Source organism: Sceloporus occidentalis, unplaced genomic scaffold, assembly GCF_023333645.1.
Source record: "Sceloporus occidentalis isolate IW3139 unplaced genomic scaffold, rSceOcc1.0.p SCAF_139, whole genome shotgun sequence".
NCBI lineage: Eukaryota > Metazoa > Chordata > Lepidosauria > Squamata > Phrynosomatidae > Sceloporus > Sceloporus occidentalis.
Genome location: NW_028317119.1, coordinates 1848312 through 1868662, shown reverse-complemented (window position 1 = coordinate 1868662; position 20351 = coordinate 1848312). Strand labels below are relative to the sequence as shown.

At 38.4% G+C, this 20351-nt stretch overlaps 1 protein-coding gene across 1 annotated transcript in view; it reads right to left on the bottom strand.

Annotated features, from left to right (window-relative positions):
* LOC149281107 (Fanconi anemia group D2 protein-like) overlaps positions 1-20351 on the bottom strand; it is a 37333-nt gene continuing 16982 nt past the window's right edge. Inside the window, exons 18-43 of the mRNA XM_089499781.1 lie at positions 20131-20244; positions 19110-19163; positions 18287-18406; positions 18117-18190; positions 15903-16043; positions 15367-15467; positions 11929-12044; positions 11725-11833; positions 11523-11624; positions 10828-10937; positions 10526-10663; positions 8042-8155; positions 7446-7574; positions 6836-6954; positions 6636-6746; positions 6350-6477; positions 6140-6239; positions 5631-5753; positions 5001-5094; positions 4653-4724; positions 3619-3657; positions 2979-3053; positions 2178-2252; positions 1312-1458; positions 514-606; positions 1-69 (exon numbers count right to left, since the gene is read on the bottom strand). Of these exons, the coding sequence (XP_089355907.1) occupies positions 1-69; positions 514-606; positions 1312-1458; positions 2178-2252; positions 2979-3053; positions 3619-3657; positions 4653-4724; positions 5001-5094; positions 5631-5753; positions 6140-6239; positions 6350-6477; positions 6636-6746; positions 6836-6954; positions 7446-7574; positions 8042-8155; positions 10526-10663; positions 10828-10937; positions 11523-11624; positions 11725-11833; positions 11929-12044; positions 15367-15467; positions 15903-16043; positions 18117-18190; positions 18287-18406; positions 19110-19163; positions 20131-20244 (2667 nt within the window). The remainder of the gene's footprint in view (positions 70-513; positions 607-1311; positions 1459-2177; positions 2253-2978; positions 3054-3618; positions 3658-4652; positions 4725-5000; positions 5095-5630; positions 5754-6139; positions 6240-6349; positions 6478-6635; positions 6747-6835; positions 6955-7445; positions 7575-8041; positions 8156-10525; positions 10664-10827; positions 10938-11522; positions 11625-11724; positions 11834-11928; positions 12045-15366; positions 15468-15902; positions 16044-18116; positions 18191-18286; positions 18407-19109; positions 19164-20130; positions 20245-20351) is intronic.

The following is a 20351-nucleotide window of genomic DNA, read 5'->3' as shown; positions in this document are numbered from 1 at the left end:
TTAAACGGAATCTTCCTCTGTATCATCCCCCGACTCCATTTCCTTGTTGCTTCCTCCATTGTCTTCATCCTTTAACATATTAAATTGAAGTGACGTTCTGTACACTAACGTGTAATCAATTAGGAAGTAACTTCTCTAAATTATTGATTTAAAAAAAATATTAAATGACTTTTCTCCTTTTGTTGTCTTGCTACAGAGTTAACAATCACACAAAATAACCAAATGTAATAAGCAGTTTAACACAGGGTTGACAAATTTGGTTTTGATCTAGGAGCCAGCCAAAAACTCCAAAGCCAGCTTTTTTATTCTTCCCCAATCATGTTTTTCTTTTCCTAGTGCCCGTGGTTTGTTAAGCCTTTTTTCATACACTAACATACATTTACACACGCTAACATTCTACACTCATGTACATACATGTATGTCCTAAGGGGGCTCAATGGGTTAAGAAAGATCTGTATTATATTACTATTTGATTTAATGAACGTTGAAAATAGTTAAAACCATGCATAATACCTCTTCGGCATCCTCTTCCTCTGCTGGTAGCTGAGATTCCTGTTCCTCCTCAGCCTCACTGTCCATGGGCACCTGTGACAAGATCTCCTCCCCCTGCGAGTAGGAAACCCCCCCCACAAAAATCTTAATTTTTTTCAATATTATTTATTGTTTCATAGATCCCCACAACATTCCACTCTTTTGCAGTGGTAAATATTTATTTTTCCTTTTTATTTATTTATTTTGTCTGTTTTTGGAAGAGGGAGAAACTTTTTCTTCCTTCCCTGCCTCTGATCTCCTCAGTACCAATGACACTGTGATCAGCAAGCATGGCTCCATAGCCCTGCTGATCGTAATGTGTGTGATCAGCCAGCGGATGGGGCGGGGGTTTGGGGCAATCAAAGATCCTAGCAGGACCTGGACAGACCCTTCTCCCAAGTTCTTCCAGCAGGTGCCAGCATTGACACATCCCAGAAGAGAATGCCCAATTGTATTCATACAATAGTATACTGACAATTGCACTGTTACGCCAGATCTGTTGGTATGAAGCCAGTGATGCTGATGACTCCAGCCCGTCATTAGGAAAGTCACAATCTCAATTCCAAGGCTGCAAAAAAGATTGGACGTACCGGTACACCCTATAAATACTAATATATCATTTGTAAAATGTAGAATTTATGAAGCATGACTGATCTGTGATAGATTTAAAGCTATAGGTCCTTAAGAAAGGAGAAGAGACAATGACAGCATTTTGCACAAATATTTGTCGTTATATATAAACACTTTTTTTGATACCACATATGAAACTTTTTTCCCCACCTGGAGATCCCTGTTTTTAAGATTCCCCAGCCAGAAAGCCTCCTGACAATTGTTCAGAACCAGCATTGCTTTCACTCTATATACAAAGAGCTCCAAGGTCTTCTTTAGCAGCGGTACATGGTGAGTCAGTCCAGTATCTTGGTGAATCTGTTACGGTATCAAATTCATTTATGCAATTCAATATCATTGCTGTACTGCTTAGAAGGACCTTTTTAAGAGCGGTAATATAGTTATACAATTTCTTGATTAATACGAAATTAACGCTTTGTGGCATTAAGCAGTAAGACACATTGTTTGCAGAATGTTTGGTCACTGAATGGTCCCTCAGGTCACACACTGCACTACTTCATTGTACTAATTCTTCATTGAACAACATTTAATTGTGTCACAATTAAGAGGGAACAGTGTAATTACCAAAACAATAGTATTTAACATTAGTTTTGGATTTAACACGACAATGGCTGATTCTGCAAATCATTATCATCAAAATGGTGGTGTGGTCACAGCTACTTCAGAACAGAAAATATAAGTACCGCACAGAACTATATCCGCCCACCAGAACAGCTACACCATCTGCTGTTAATGATGCACAGAAATAGAGGCAACACTACATGTGCCAAATTTCTCTAACCTGCTCCTGATTCAATCAAGGTAATGTATATACCTGAACAACATACGGCAACAATTATAAGAAAAGGTAAAAACACATTACTTATAATGGAGATCTGCCTAAATTGGCACCAAGAATAACTCCCCTTTAAATTGTAAACCTTGTCTTTGAATATGATATAACACAGGTAATACAAATTACATTATTAATAAAAGGTACTATAGTTGTTCATGTTTGGTTGTCCTGGAAGGCTTACCTTAGAGTGCCCACACATGTGATGAAGCTGTCTAGTGCTTAGCTGTAAGGTTTTTAGCAAGCTTTGCACATCTTCCTGTAAATAAATATTAGGACAAGATAAAGTAGTTAATAAAACAATAGTCTTACTTTTTTTTCGTATGTAAAAATGTAATGTAAGGGAATACAAAAACACAAGTTTATGAACCATGTCAGAACTGGAACAAAAATGAAAACAATTAAGTTTCCTGGGTCATATGTAGAGTAAGCTTTCACAATTGGGAAAAAAATGATTTTCATATTGTTTAGTTTTTACAGAACCAGTATATGTTATGTGAATATATCTTATATCCACTATATGACTTGGGGACTCTAGAAAACATAACACTGATATTAAGTGTCTGTGTATATAAGGTATATTGTACGGTATTGAGGAATTCTACGGCACTAAAGATTTTTTAATCCTGTCCCCAACGTGATTTACACAGTTTCCAATGGCAACTGCTCGACGTTTGCATCAGACACTTTCTAGATTAGCGCTTCCAAACCTTTTAGAATATGGGGATACTATGTAATCTCAAATGATTTAGGGGGGGGAATTCATATGACTTTATGGTTTAAGCAGAGTACACAGAATGGGAGCACTGCTCGTGCTAAACAGTTAATCGAAATGGGTGAACAAAACAGACTCACAGCAACAGTAATAGTGTAGGACCAAAATCTTGCTTGAGAAACACAAGTTTAATCGTAATCTTTGACTTGGTTCCCCCACTGGGCAGAACCAGACATACCACGCGAATAAGAATTATTTGACTATACTCACCCTAAGCTTTTTGAAACAGTTGTCAAGGAGAGGCATCCCAAGCTTCAGGAAAGTTTCTAAGAACATACGACCATACTGGGGAAAAAAAAAAAACCAAAGACCCTTGTGTGTAAGTACTAAAAATAATGCATCCCGGTGAATAATTGTGAAGCTCATTGTGGGGTGAGAAGGTAGAATAACATCCAAAAGGAGGGAACTGTTTCATGAATGTTACACAAAACATTATCCCTACTGACTGTCCATCTCCTTGTGCCACCTTTCAACACTACAATCCTCCCAGATTAAATTTTCTTATCTCATCACTTTTCATCCGCTTTCCCACTGAGCCCCCTATATCTCTGCTCTTATATCCAAATACATTCCTAACCATCCTCTTCTCTCTGCCCACAACGTTCTTTCTGCAAACATTATCACTTCTTTCCATTTGTGCATCCAAGACGTTCCCCATGCTGTCCGTATCCCATGGAATTCTCTACCCTGGTCCGTCACACTCTGTCCAACTTATTCAAGCCTTAAACATGCAGTAAACCCAGACAAGTGCAGAGAAACATACAATCTGTCCTCCTATTACATCTAAAGCTGGGGAAAAAGGCAACAATCTGTACTTAGCAAATGTCCTTTAAATGAATGTTATTCTTACCTTGAGGCAGACACTTAACACTGGCCTGCTATCAAACACCTGAAAACAAGCAACATTAGATAGAACGTATAAATTAATCGATAAATAACCATGCGAAGGCAGAATATAGCATTGGGGGGGACTGTTCTGTCAGTGACAACATAAAAGGAGGGTTTAGGAGAAATTATTTCTGGAGATTTAAAGGTGAACAGGCAATTCAATAAAGTGTCAGAAAAAGCAAGCAGGACGTTGGGTTGTACAGATAGGGGCATTCGTAACAAGAAGAGGGAGGTGGTTTTGCACATTACAGATCTCTGGTCAGACATCGCCTAGAGTACTCCGTACAGTTCTGGGAACCCCTTCTTCAGAAGGACATTGAGGTTTTGGAGAGAGCTACTAAAATGTAATAGTCTGCAGGATTAAAAAATTATCTTGGAAGAAGATTAAGGGATCTCAATATGTATAGCATGGAGAAAAGAAGAGAGGGGGTAGAGGTGACAAACATTTAAATATTTAGATGGATTTAACTAAGTACAGGAGGGAAGTTTATATCAAAAAGAGGAGAAATGTTGCTACATGGAGAGGTGAAACAGACTTGTAATGTAAGATTAATGAAACATTTACTTGTCAGCCAGTCAATCTGTTGAGTAAAACTGAAAACGTGCAGTATTGTAAGTACATGAACTGGTAGTTTTTTGTAGTTCTTTACATTTTATTATTTTACAACTGGAGTAAAGAGACGTTTGGGTAGTACGTAGAGAAGAAAGTCTGGTGTAAATCCAAGGGGTCAAAATAGAAAACATTTTTTGAATTTTTTTTTGGTACTCTTAGAAGCATTATTGTGATAGAAGATGTAGTACAAAACATTTGCATCTAATAAACCCACCGCGTTGATATTAGAAACACAAAAGTCATAGCAATGGCCTATGCTGCTCCATTTAATGATTATTAGTTCTTAATACTCCATCTATAGTGCTTCTCTGCAAAGGGGTTTCATGATATAACACACATTAAAGACAACTGGCACACAATCTACCTACTACACAAAGGCTTACCTTAACCAAGTTAACAAGAATATGGAAATCTCTGACAGCCAAACTCCAGCGCAGAAGTTGTTCAGTTTGGATCTATTGGAGACATAAGTCTAGTAAGATGTATACACAATAGTATATATCCTATACCACATGGGGGTACAGTATATATATAAATACTTGAAATACATTTGTTTGCATCCAGTAATGTTGCTATTATTCATACTTAATCATAGACTTCATGCTCCAGTTTAATTTCCACTGAATGTTTGAGTTTTATCACCCACTTTAATCAAGAAGGGTTTTCTCTCATTCACCCTGCATTTTTCAGTGGCATGGTATATGTGAACATCACCCTTGCCTCTACAATACCTGATTACTGTCAGAATTCTTTCCAGCCGGGATATTCCTCGCACACTTCTCAAGTTTATCCATCAGAACTCGGAAGAACACCACAAAGGTTTGCCTGGGAATGGTTTGAAACATCATAAATAGGCTAACATACGTTTGCCAAAAAGTGCAGATACCTGGCTGCTAAATAGCCATTAATTTATATATATTTAATATTTATTGCCATCATATTCTACAGCAATATACAATGGGTTAATATCATCTTGTCCAATATTCATGTGTTTCTAATAAATACTACTTATTGTCTTTTTTTTTTTATTTATTTTTTTGAAGCTTTACACATTGACATTAGCCGTTCGTAATATAACAGCTAATATTTCTCCAGGGCTCACCGCAGCCCTATCAGACATGCACGGTGTACGCGCACAGAAAAACAAAAAGGCCTGATGTGCGTAAGCGACCTATGTCTGCTGACATTCACTGGACTTTATTTACTGGATTTTACTGAAATAAGAGACCAAAAACACCAAAAATAAGGAAAAAAAACAAGGCCGCTTCTTTAATAATGAAAAAGGTAAAGACCTAGAACACAACATTCTCAGAAAAATATGAAATCACGAGTTTTGTTAAATTTAATGTAGTTGTTGTTACCTAGTAAGTGTAGGATATGTAGATGATGAGCCATCCTTATCTGCATTCACAAGCTCAGGTATTCCAACTCCAGCAATTTCCTCCACGGCTTTCAGGACATCGTCGGTACGCTCAAGGTAAATACTTAAACATAATGGACAAATGTTACAGAATCTGCGCTAGAAAGAACTGATGTAAGGTACCGAACATACTGCTAATATAACAGTAGCATGGAACAAAACATGATGTTCCAACAGTTTTGGTTGTGGTTAAATGAAAACGTTACTAATGAAAGTTTTGTTAAGGAGGCTAAAAACACGGTCCTTGTGGATGAGTAAAGTCAACCACCACAGAGTAGGAAAGAGTCAGTACAAATAAGCTTGTAGATATGGGGTATTTAGTGAATTTCCACAAGAAAGATGGTTACTGCCTATCTGAATCTCATCTAGATGTCGTGGTTATGTCATCGTATATAAACAGGCCCCAAAATTTCATTAGATAGCTATTGCATTCAGTAACAAATCTCTTACCACAGAAGGCTCTGGAGCGTCTCATTGAATCGGATCCCTTTCTCACGCTCTCCATTAGTTTGGCCCCAAGACTGACAGAGAAATCTTTTTGCCAGTGATGCTATTTAAATTAACATATAAAGAATTGGTATAACAGTAATTAGGAGACAGATGAAAATTAATAAAAAAAAAAATTAAAACAAAAATGAATGAACTAAATATAACACACACCTATGTTGTTCTGGTACTGCATAGCATTTGTCTTTTCTGTGAGGACAATAAGGAGCTGAATGAGGCATAAAGCAGAGGAACAAGTAGGGACACTGGTGTGAAGGTTCTGCAGATAACTGAAGCTTTGGCTAGAAGAAGAAAAGTGTAAATAAATATCTTGCAAAAGATACCGGGATACAAACTTGTTAGAAGTGATGACGCATGTATGAAAAAATAGTGAAATCTAATTTTCAAACGGTTTTCTCTCACTGCTGGCCACTGTTATTTTAGTAGGTTTTCAGGATACCTGACAAGTTCCTCCAAGGCAAGCTCTGCGTCGACCTCTTTCAACCGTCCGGCCAACACACCAAGTGCAGACTTCAACAGCTTGCGGTTTTCATGCTGAGAAAATCCACCCCTAAATAATCCAAAAATAAACACAGATTCTTGTCTGCACCTACATCACAAGATATAAATTGCCAAGGCAAAGTGTCCAACAGTACTAACCAAGCAAAAAGCGTGTGGAAAACTTGCAAAAGCAGCTGGTAACAATAGGACATATACTGATGCTCTTTCGCATCAACGGCTGGGGCATCTTCTACGACAGGGTTTTCAGCCATAAGCAACTGTAAAATAAATAAATAATACAATCTCACACAATCTTTATGAGACAGTGACATTTAGTAAATCACAGAAGACATGACTTGGAAAGGAATAGAAAGGTTTTCTATTGTATAGCAGCCAAACACCTTTCATATGTTTGGGTGTGATTACCCATTCATTTTAGTTGCTGCCTTTTTATGTCTCTTTGATGCAGACACCTCAGTTTGAATTATCTATAGACAGCGAGTGTAGAAAATCTACATCTTATTTTAGTCACTACTCTGATGGCTATTAGTTAGAAACATAGAAAGTGATGGCAGATAAGAACCATTTCTAGTTATTTTCACCATTATTTTTTCCTTTTATTGTTACAGTAAACACAGTACTAAACATAGTGCCCATATGTGTCTTAATATGTTCATTTTCACCTCCTTTTTGGTTGTGTATTTTAAACCCACACAAGTTTTAATGCCATTAGCCACATTTGGACAGGAGAGACCCTTTGCCTGGTCACCTGGAAGTAGCTGTGCATGTTTTCCACATGGTTGCAGAGAGAATTCAGCAAGTCCACAATTGCCTGTGCCACTTCTTGTGCTGTCTTTTGATGGAGTAGTGAGAAGCCAATATTTTTGGATCCTTTCACCTTTAGAAATTTAATGTGCAGATGAATAATTATCACTAAGGAGAAACATTAGTACATTATGTAATTGGCGTGTAAGAAAGTCATATGCGGAAAGGCAGCGGCATGCTCCTGGGTTAGAGTGTGTGGACGTGTTAATGTGTGTGACTGTGTATGCCAGGGTATGTTAGTTTGTGTAGTTATGTTAGTGTCTGGGTGGGTATGTGTTACAGTGAGAGTCTTACCTGTCTGGATACGTTAGTGTGCGTCTTGGTATGTTTGTGTGTGTTGGTGTGGAGTGTCTGGTTGTGTTAGTGTGTTCCCCTCCTAAGATCTGGATTTGCCCCTTGTAGGAGGAAAGGTATCTGCTATATGTGGTTTGCATTTCTAATTGGGGAATAGGCAACTACGAGATACAACAGGAAAAGAGCAAAGAGGAGATAGTGGATTTGAATACTCGAATCAAAGCTTTCTATGAATTTAAATCCTACCTTTAAAAAAGTGGGTCTCTTTGCATTTGATGTAAGAATATGCTCCATCTTCCGGGTGAGATCCTCCAGGAGAAAGACCAGTTCAGCAGGCCCAAGCTGCACCACTTCGGTAGCCTGGCAGTTTTGTTTGGGAAAGAAGCGCAAACCAATGACACCAAATTTCCATTATTTTAAACCGTTTAAAGAGCCAGTATGCAAATAAATTAGTACCAGTCAGACTTCATAGAATAAATATATATCATACCCTATGTAATCGTGGAATAAAGGACATTGTGCCCCAATTGCAAGTAAGACAAAAACATACCTTGTCCTGACTTCATAGATGGACTAGGATGTGTTGAGACATGACAACACTAGAGCCACAACAGTATAAATGAGAGATGCCAAATGTTCCTTGATATGTACAACATCTCAAGTGCAAGAAATGATATATCATTAACAGAAATATCACATTAAATAGGTTACAACATAACTCTTTCCCACTTTTGTTTTATTTAGTAATTTTAAAAGCCTTTATCTGCTAAGCTTTAATAAAGTAATTTATACTTACACTGCTCATCTACCATGTTTTCCGTAAGGGTTTGCTGATTTTTTATTTATTTTTGTTTTGCAGGAACCTTGTGTAATTCTCCTAACTTTTCCCTTTTTACAGACTTAACCAGTTCATTATTACCTGATGCTAACTGCACTGTATTGTTGGGAGAGATTTCCTCTCTGTCTTTGATTCTATCTAGAACAGGTAATGCTGCCCTTGGACATTAACTACTACTTCCGCACTCACCTTCATGATTCATTTCTCTCTCTTTTTAAGCAGTTCTAGTTTTTAAATAATATGTTTTCAGGCAGATGCATAGTAGCCATCTGTATGCGTTCTAGCTCTCTAATGTAAGCCCAATCTTCTAGATAAATATCCTGACTCTTTATCATGATGCATCAAGATAAACCCTGCCATAAAGCAGGGCTCGACAAACCCCATGGAGACAAGAAATCACTTCTTGCCGCCTAGGATTTGGCCGGAGAGCACTTGGTTTACTGTACTTAAGTACAACACACACTTTAGCACTAACTTTAGTCCAGTGGAACCTCCCAAACATCAGCACTGCTCTGTGGAACATTGTCTTATTACCAAAACTAAACTAGCTTTCGTGGCCTAAACAGATTTCCCACCTAGGTTAGAATATTTGCTCAGTGTGGACAGATGAGGGTTATACTCGACAATTTAGCCATTGTTTCCTAAATATCATGCATCCAACAATTCATTATTCTCATCACCTCATCTCAACCTCCTCCTGTAATCCTTCAGCGAACTCATCATTCACTACTTTCAGGGGCTGGCTGACCCAGGGGGACAATTCCACCCCCCCCCCCCCCGGCTGATTCAATTTTAATTTTTTTATTTAAACAGAACTCATCCACGGAGGTGGGAATGTAATCATGTAATGCAATCTCACTATAATGGTGTGGCTGCTAGCACAAGTTAACAGAAAAAAATTTCTAGCTAGGTTGTGATAATGGTGTGATTTGTGTTAACATGTGTGTTAGCGACTGTATATTATTATTATTATCTTTTACTTAAATAGCGCCAACAATTTACGCAGCGCTTAATACAATACATATATTCAAGGGGTATAATACCTTAGCGTGAGTGTGTGAATGTGTGTGTTAGCATGAGTATGTATAGTTGTGTTTGTTGGTGTGTGAATGCTTCATATGTTACGGGAGAGGAGTCAAGGGGCCATACTGCTTCGGGCCCCTCCGACTGCTTTAAACCTGCACACAGAAACACAACACTAGCATATTTAGACGCAAACTAACATACCCAAACACAGACCACACATTTTTTCTTTTTCCCCTTCTGGTTAAACGTATTGCTTCTCTCTTCTAACAACCCTACTGCAATACACACCGCAAATTCTTGTTGTCCTAACAAAAGCAATACCGCTACTCCCTTCTTGTGTGTAACCTCCTGGAACGAAGCCTCATTCTGCAACAAACTTTCTGCTGCTCATGACCTCTGATTCTGCCTCAACCTCCTCACCATCACTGAAATCTGTCCTTCATCTTCTAACACTACCTTTCCTTCTCAACTTTCTTTCAGTAATATTCACTTCAGCGGCCGTGTTGGTATCCTCATCTCCCCACTAATGCTTGCCATTAATTCCCTTCTCTTCCGACGTTCCCTCTATCCCTACTTGTGATTTAGCAGCTCCCTTGTCCTATGTTCCAATTTATTAATCACTTTGCGGTGTTATTCTCAGCTATTTCCTTCTATAAGATCACCACATTAATGGAACTTCAACATATTAGTTTTTCGCTGCTGGTGAGGCTGCATGGGACCAATAACTGTTCCTTCAAATCAAATTTCTATGAATAGCCCATAAGATTAATTACATGGACACTAAAACAATATTTTCAGGATTATCCTGTGTAAAGAAACTCACGGTCAGGAACTTCTTATGATGGGAAAAAAAAAATAGATGTTACCTTGGTGTGTAATTCACTGTCCAAAATAGAACGAGTGACGAGACCACACTGTAGAACAACGAAAACATCCAAATCTAGCTCCCGAAAAAATGCACGGTAGCTGTTTAGGCTGACAGTGAGCTTATTATCTTCCTTCTCCTGTAAATGCAAAAATATAGGAAAAAAGATGGCAAATAAGTATTTTACATGAAAAGTAAATAACACAAAGAGAGTCCAATACATTGCAGTCATTGCGAAAACAGTGTAACATCTGAATTTTACCAAAGCTTATAGAAATAGCCAAAACTAGAACAAGGCTGTACCTTCTCAGGCTGACTCTTGTCTACCTCAGATGGCTCCACGTCTTGATGTTCTTCTATCTGAGAACTGTCCGCAGACGAGTTCTTACTTTCAGCAGATTTTTTTTTTTTACCTTTGAAATATAAACTTAGTCAATAATTGAATCAGTAAAGCTTGATGACCGCAGTCTGAACAGTACAGAAAAAAACAGAGGGAGCAAAACGGAAACAAACAAAAAAAACCAACCAAATAAATAAATATATATATATATTTATTATCTAGAAAATATCTAGCTCTACTAGCTCAAACTTGCGGTGTACAGGTTGAGTATCAGGAAAAGGGAGCAGAAGCGCTCTGGGGAAGCCTGAACAACAGATAGGAAGCAATCCGAGACCGTGGGGAGAAACCTGAACAACGGAGTAGATGAGAAGTCAAAAAGGAGGCGAGGAAAAGACCCACTGACTACAGGAGAGGTCAAACAACTCTCTCCTGTGCCCCCTCGATCGCGAGTATCACTTATCTGAAGAAAAAAATAATGTTTTTAGGTCATTTCGGATAAGGGATACTAAACCTGTACATCAAAATCACAGGCTCTGAAAGGGTTAAAATTAACGACGTATAAGAAAATGCAAAATTATTCAGGAACCGCAACAGTGGCCGGTACTAAGCACTTTATAGGTCTTTACAGTATATTGAAAAAAAGCGGGAAGAGACAAACCCTTTTTTGTCTTTTTTGCCGTCGTGGCTGGGACAGGGGAAGGAACTGCCTCTTGTGATTCTGAGTCAAAGTTTGCCGGTGGAGGGATATACCCCGGAGTAGCTGAGGAAAGAGAAACTGGTAATCAGCAAAGGTGCACGTAAAATTTAAAAAAAACACAGTAACTTCAGCAGTAAGCCTTTATAAATGTAATTGCTGTTACCTGACAGACATTTTTCCAGAACCTCCTGCAGCCTAGTGATATTCTGCAGACGTGTGAGGACCTTTCCTTTCATTTCCGCATTCTGCTGCTTGCAGAACGCATTTACAACCTGACGATGAATAAAAACAAAAAACCCTCAGTTTTATCTAACCTGAAAAAAACAAATACAAAGGATAATATTTATATGTTCATGCTCTCGCTTACCTCTCTGAACCAGTTAAGTGCAAAGAAGAGAAGCGAACAAAGGAACTCGCGCTCCGGTTTGGAGATAGACTCTAACTTTTCCGTTACTTCCAGATCTGTCATATACAGAGGGCAGCCTGGGGGAAAGAATAAAATCCAATTCAGAAGAGCAACCATCTTGGAGAAGGAACGTACTTTTATTATGTAACCAGGATGCTATTAAGCAGCATATGAACTAATTCCATATTCACAAAAATGTCATCTTCTAAATTTGGGATCTGCTACCAAAACGGATGACACTGCTTTTGGTATTGTTCTTTAACCCCTTCGCGACCTTTGCCGGTTCAGGACCGTCATAACAAGAAGGTCACTAAATGACCTTTGACGGTCCTGAACCGTCAAAAAATTAAATAAGCTTAGAAAGTGATCAAGGATCACTTTCTTCGCTTAAACGGCCTTGCTGCAATGCCTCGATGTCGAGGCATTCAGCAAGGCCGAGATCGGCATCGGGGGCCATGTCTGGCCCCTCCCCGGGGATCGCGTTTAGGAGGCGATCAACGATCGCCTCCTAAACTTAAATGGTGTCGCTGGAATGCCTCGATCAGGAGGCATCCAGCGACACCAAACACTTACCTCTGGGTGGGCTGTGACCGCTCCGGAGAGCGGTCACAGCCGCCGCTGCCGGTGATCTTCGCCATCAAGCAAGATGGCGGCGGCCCGGGAAATAAAACAATAAAGACGAAAAAGTTCGCTAGAGGGTCTCCAGACCCTCTAGAGAACTGGCTCCACTTGCTGGTTGAATACAGGTACTGCATTCAACCATGCAAGTCAATGGAGCCCAGCTTTCTAATCACTATGTGATTAGTAAAATATTCAAAAAAAAATAAAAATAAATAAAAAATGGAAAAAAAAATTAAAAAAAAATGTGCTAACATTTAAAAATAATTATGCAGTGATGTCACTAGATGAACCATCCAGTACCAGCAAAATGTGTAAAAAAAAATATAAAAAAAGTATTAAAAAAATAAAATAAAATTAAAAAATAAAGTTTATTATTTGGAGCAAGTGCTAAAAATTCTCAAAAATCTCAACAAAGAGTTAAAATAAAAGCACTTCAAATACCCAAGGGGTGTCTAATATATAAAAAAAATGGCTGATGGGGTAAATTGGAGTGGCCTAGCTCAAATATAGGGCATAGGTACAGACCGACCAAAATGGAGAAAATAAGCGCACTTCCCAAATGTGGCATTTTAAATCTGAAACAACCCGACAAACCCATGCATGTCGGGTATCACTGCACTCAGGAGATGTTCCTGAACACACATTGGCGTGTTGTTTGACAGTGGCATATACCAGGACCTGTATATCTATAACTAAAGTACAATTTGTGTGAAAAAAAAAAAAAAAAATTACTATTACAAAGTTTGACAAAGTGTAGTTCTATAATTGGTGCATGGAAAGGGTTAAAATAACAGCATTTGGAATACCCTGGGGTGTCTAGTTTTAAAAAATATATGGTTTGAATGGGTTAAATTGAGTTAACCGGCTTCAAAGATATTCCAAAGAGGAGAGGGAGGCACAATGACCAAATGACCACCTGAATTACGCATGCCCCAAAAGTAGCCTTTTACCAGCCAAACAATCTGACAAACCCATGCATGTGGGGTATCGCTGTACTCAGGAGATGTTGCTGAACACACATTGGGGTGTTGTTTGACAGTGACATATACCAGCACCTGTATATCTATAACTAAAGTACAATTTGTGTGGAAAAAAAAATAAAAAAAATTACTATTACAAAGTTTGACAAAGTGTAGTTGTATAATTGGTGCATGGAAAGGGTTAAAATAACAGCATTTGGAATACCCTGGGGTGTCTAGTTTTCAAAAATATATGGTTTGAATGGGTTAAATTGAGTTAACCGGCTTCAAAGATGTTCCAAAGAGGAGATGGAGGCAGACTGACCAGATTTGTTAAAAAAGATTTGGAAATCATAAAACGCTGCTTGTACTTATTGCCCTATAACTTACAAAAAACAGCAAAAAAACATAAAAACATTGGGTATTTCTAAACTCAGGACAAGTAGTAGAATCTATTTAGCTAGTTTTTTTACTTGCTTTTTTAGGTGAGTAAAAGATTTTTCAAATAAAAGTCATAAAATGTTTTTTTTTTCAATTTTTCACCATGTTTTTTTTATTTTTTTTATAGTAAATAAGATGATACGATCAAAATAATGGTATCTGAAGAAAGCCCACCTTGTCCTGAAAAAAACAATATATAACTTATGTGGGTACACTAAATGGGTGAGGAGAAAATTACAGCTGAACACAAGCACCACAAAAGTGTCAAAACAGCCTCGGTCCCACAGGGTACAAAACGAAAAATGAGCCCGGTCCTTAAGGGGTTAACAATATTATAAATAGTTGCTAGTTATGCATTTGGTCAACCCCTCAATGACTAAGGCTGTATTACATATTTCTACACTTAAAACTTTATTACTTTTCAACTGTAATTTCTCAGGCTCTTATATATTTCACCTACCCCAATTATATAGTTTTTTTCAAGTCAATTAAGGCTTTCCTTTGAAGTCCTACCCATAAATATAACTTTATTCAGCATGAAACAAACCTAAAGGGAAAAGCACATTCTGCCATTTTCACAATTTTCAACAATTATACCTAGCTAGTTCAAATGGAAATAAACCCAAAGTATATATTTTTTTACACTTAAGAACAGTATTTTTTACATTTCTGTTAAGCCCGTTAATCCCTTCACATCCTTATGATGAGTTAATTCGTAAAAAATATACATCTGTTTTTTTAAAGCACACTTCGCAATGCTGCTTTGGGTTTTTGTGCATTTGCAGAAAAAAAAAATTTGTGTTCAGCAACATTTCCAGAGTAGAGCTACGCTCCTCGGGGATAGGTTTCATTTCGGGTAGACAGGGGGCCAAAACTGGGATTTCTGGTTGAATGAAATAGACCCCATGCACAAGCAGAAATAACACTGGTTAGGGGCTTCAAACAGCCGTACATGGAGCAAAAATCAGATCACGTAGGGCACGGTGTACTGAATCTTCTTCTAAGGTCAAAGGACTGCGTAAAGTTCCCGAGTCAGGAGGCAAGTTTTTATGTACCGTTTCTCACAGGGTTTTGATCATAACATGAGTTGCACCGTAAAGCAAATCACGTTGTGTTTCTCAGACTTCTTGGGGAAAAAAGTTCCCCTTCAAAATGTTTGCCAAAAGTAAATAAAGTATTAAATATGATTGTGCTATGTACATCAAAAAACAACAAAACTCCGAAAAGTGCAATTTATCACCCTTTAGTAATATTAAAACAAAAAAGGGAGAAACAAACACCAGAGATTTAGAGATATGAACAATGTTAACCTTTTTAAGTTATAAGTTAAGCAAGGTAAAAGTGGTGCAAATTAATACAATAGGTGTCTGGAAAGTACCTAACAAAGCATCAATTTCTTCCAAGTTGCCATCTTGCTCGTCCTCTATGCATAGTCGCAGAAGCCGGAAAAACGGAGACAAGCAGAGGGGAGACACATGTCTGAAGAGTGAGATTTAGGTAGAGAATTATTTGTACAACGGCTCATAAAAAAATCCAACAACCAAGTGTTTACACAATATGATTTAACCGTCTTCCACACCACTATGAGACTCTAATGCAGCTGAGTTTCTCGCTGCTCCTCACTGGGAATGGACATTTCGACTGAGAGGAATTAAATTATTTTATTTGGCTCAGAATTGGTGTACAGTAGACTTGTGCATTTGTACAATTCATACAAATGTCCGAAAATGAGGAAGCAAGTTAGTTTCATGCAAAAACATTGTTGCACTTTGGCCAGTATTCAACTGTATACACTAAGTACAAAACATAGATACTTTGCATGGTGCATTCTCACTGTTAAAAAAAAAATAAATAAAAAAAAAAATAAAAAAAAATTCTGATTCATAGCGGTGCCGTAACGTGTGCTCTGCTCACCGTCCTACTTTATTGGTTTCTTGCATTGTACCGCTAGAGGCAATTTCCTTGGACAGAAGGGGTAGGAGGTTGATGACTATGCCACCTTGGCTTTCATCCTCATCAAGGCTATACATGGCTTTCACAGGGAACATATAATTGCTAGACATAAAAAAGAAAGAAAAAAACAACATGTTCTTAGACGGAACATTAATCTTAAAAAAAAATGCCCTGGAATATAAAAAAGAAATGTCTATTTTCTAAGAAGGTATTTGAGTTTTTTGCAGACACGTTTGAAATCACATAATCCTACACAACTGAAAATATGGGTAAAGTGCATTTACTGAAGTGCTGGTTAGTCACAATAAGTATACTATAAGCAATAAATATTCTCTGAAATGGGCCAAGGTGATGTGAAAGCACATATCAAATATTTTGATTACCTACATGTAGGGCTGAAACAACTAATCGATAAAATCGATAATAATCGATAATGAAAATCGTTTTCAACGATTTTCATTATCGATTAGTCGAATCGATTTTTATCGATTTTATCCTTATATAATCCGACCTCAAACAGAGATCGGATTATAACACTAGAATCCAGATCCCAAGCAACGCGGCAGGGGACCTGGATTCCCCTCACTGTCGGCCGGTCTCTCACTTCCATCTCTCTCCCCCCTCCCATACACCCCTCAGACTCCTCCTCCCTCCCATACACCGCTCTGCCTCTCTCCCGACTCCCTGGTATTTTGTGAGCCTCCGTTGCTGACAGGCACTTTCACTGCAGCTTCATAGAAGCCTCAGCGTAAGTGAAGGTGAGTAACGGAGGCTGTCTGTGGGCATCGCGCAGACCCCCACCAGCTGACAGAGAATCGAGGTCTCCTGCAGAGGATCATCCTCTCTGTCAGCTGGTGGGGGTCTGCATCGCACAGACAGCCTCGGTTACTGCCCTTCACTTACACTGCAGCTTCATAGAAGCCTCAGCGTAAGTGCAGCAACGGAGGCTCACAAAATACCAGGAGAGAGGCAGAGTGGTGTATGGGAGGGGGGAGGAGTCAGAGGGGCCACCCTCCCATACACCACTCTGGCTCCTCCCCCTCCCATACGCCACTCTGCCTCTCCACCCGGCTCCCTGGTGTCTTGTGAACCTCCGACTGCTGACAGGAGGCAGAGTGGAGTATGGGAGGAGGCAGAGTGGAGTATGGGAAGGGGGAGGAGGCAGAGTGGTGTATGGGAGGGGGGAGGAGGCAGAGTGGAGTATGGGAGGGGGGAGGAGGCAGAGTGGTGTATGGGAGGGGGGAGGAGGCAGAGTGGTGTATGGGAGGGGGGAGGAGGCAGAGTGGTGTATGGGAGGGGGAGGAGGCAGAGTGGTGTATGGGTGAGTTATAGTGGTGTATGGGGGTATAATGAATTTCAGAGTGGCATATCTGGGGGAGGCAGAGTGGTGAATCAGGGAGAATTTCAGGGTGGTGCAGGGCATTTATGGGGAGTGGAGTGGCATATCAGGGTGCACAGTGGCATATAGGGAGGTATAAGGCATAAATGGGGGCGAGTGGCATATTGGAAGTTATAAAACATATCTGGGGGTAAAAGGTATATCAGGGGGCTCAGTTGCATATCACTGGCATATAAGGAGTATAAGGCATATCGGGGGCACAGTGGCATATCGGGGGCACAGTGGAATCTCTGGCATATAAGAGGTATAAGGCATATATGGGGCAGAGTGGCAAGCTGGGGGTCAGATGTGCATAACTGGGGGCAGTTTGGTAAATAAAAGAAAATAAAAACAAGGCTTTTTTCTCAGTTTTTATTAAATATGAAAAATAGTTAACATATGAATTAATATTTACTAATAACTTTGTACACTGTTTGGGTTCTTGGGGTAAAATAAGAAGGTGAACAGCGAGAGGCCATTGCAATAAAGAGATGAAAGTGTAAATTGTACGTTTTTTATTACATTATTTTAAATTTAAAAAAAATGCATTTTTTATCCGATTAATCGAAAAAAATAATCGGCCAACTAATCAATTATTAAAATAATCGTTAGTTGCAGCCCTACCTACATGTAGGTCGGATAGATGGATAAACTATGCTGAAAGTGAATCAGTGAAAGGTGCACTTTAGTCAAGCATCAGTTAAAATGCTTGCCAGTTACGATCTCCTTATAGTAGTAGTGCTAGAATGACACCCATATATAAATCACTAATTCCACCAAAAAGTAAAAACAAATACCCCTCAGATGCCTGATCAAGATCCACCACAAAATCATCTTGAAAATCCTCAAGGACAGTTTTTCTTACAAGATCCTGCACAAGAAAAAGACATAGACCAAAAAATTTAAATATAACAACAAATTGATGCAAAAAAAAAAAAAAAAAAAAGAAAGAAAGAAAAGCTGATACCATAACTTGTGGCTCCAGGTTTCTCTTTTGTACCAGGCTGGCCATTTCATCATAGTAAAGAGCAGAGGCTTCTGGTGTCTTCTCAATGCAGGTGCACACCAACTGGAGCAGGGCTGCAACCTAAAACAAACAATATAAAAGACAAATCTTCAGCTTAAACTGTTCAGGGCCCGAGGACCATCCATGCCGTCACCACATTTGACGCCATGAAGAGGTGGAGATGGTATGGAACAACTGAGTAAAAGTCTACAGAGCAATCATCATTGCGCCATGATTCCTCCGCTTTTGCTGGGTAGGGAAAAAAGAAATACAAGAAGTTACTACCACAAACTTTGACAAAGGCTGGTGGTAGAATTAGGGCATGGAAAGTGTTACAATACCAGCATCTGAAATACACTGGTGTGTCTAGTTCTCAATATATTGTTTGACTAGGTTTGGGGAAAAAAGGCAAGTTATGCTATTGTTCTTACTGCCGTATAACTCACACACAAAAAAAAAACATAAAAGCATTGAGTATTTCTACAAATATTAGAATCTAAAAAACATTTAAAATAAAAGCCAAAAAAGGCTTTTTTTATAATATTACTTTATTTTTTTTTTAGAAAATGTGATATGATACATCGAAAGATATATCGAAAGAAAGCCTTTGTTGTCCTGAAAAAAATATATAAATCTGTGTGGGTACAGTAAATGAGAAAGAAGAAAAACACCATGACAAAAAATAGCCTCTGTCACAAAGGGCACAAAATGTAAAAAACAGCCTAGTCATTACGGGGTAAATACACCACTTGTTGCATACACTCACAATCTATGAAAACCCCACCTGCTTGTAGCAGTCCGGGCCAAGAGGCTTATTTCCTGGGTCTTTGGCTCCTGACTTTGTTTTCCTTAGAAGAAGAAGAAAAACAAACAAAAAAAAAAATCATAATTTTAAATCATAATAATCAAAATTAATTCATCATCCTCATGTGCTTGTATTGTTCATTTGCAAATACCAATATAATAATATAAAAATAAAAATATTTCTCCACCTCAAGCTATGAAATTCTATGAAATTTTCAGAATTACATTGGGTCTAAACTTAAATGGTACCCCACCTCCGGTAATAGTCATTTTTCTACATTTATTCTTTAACCAGTTGTAGGGGGATACAATTCCATAATACTACCATAGCTGCCAATAAATATTTTTCTGTTAACACCATCAGTGTAGACTGACAAAATGAATTGCAAACTAATGTGATGTATTGCTAGCGCTGGATATTAAAGTGTCTAAATTTTAGACAAGACTAACGCCGCTAATTTGTTTACATATTGCAAAACTTTTAAAAAGGAATAGATGTCTTTGAAGCCGACTAAGCCATTGAGAAATTAAACACATATAGAAGAAAACGGCTAGATAAGCGTCTCCTTGCTATTCTTTATTTTTATAGAATATTTTTTATCTCATTATTATACGCTGTTATTGACCAAACCGTTGTCAGTATATCAAAACCTACAACCTTAGCTAGTGTTTACCAATCTTCCCACTTTCGGCTTTTGCGTCTGTTGGTTAAGTTTAAATTTGGACTTTTGTCTTGGATTTTATACCGGTCACCCTTTCTGAAAACAGCATGCATAGCTTAATCAGAAATCTAGCACACTCTAAGCAAATACTTACTATGGAGTTATATCCTAAAACCTGCTTGGCAACAAAAATAATTTATTCATCATGTAATGGAGCACATTAAAGGCAATAGTATTTAAATGCTTTCTCTCTTAGGAATGGTAGACTAAAATCCAACTCGCTACGTCATACAATTGCCCAAAAATTAATTTAGTGGGTAAAAAAAAAAGGGAAGTTACTGACCTATCCATGGCCATACTTCCCACCATCTGCACAGCACCAATGATTCCAATACGCTTGTATTTCAGTAGAGTGCTAGACAGCTGCTTCCTGATTACAATGTACATGTCATCCTGGGAAAGAACCAATGAAGCAGGACGCATTAACCACATTGTTATTATTAATGATCATAACCCTATTTATCTGTGGCGACATTTAGCGATGTTAAAAAAAATAAAAA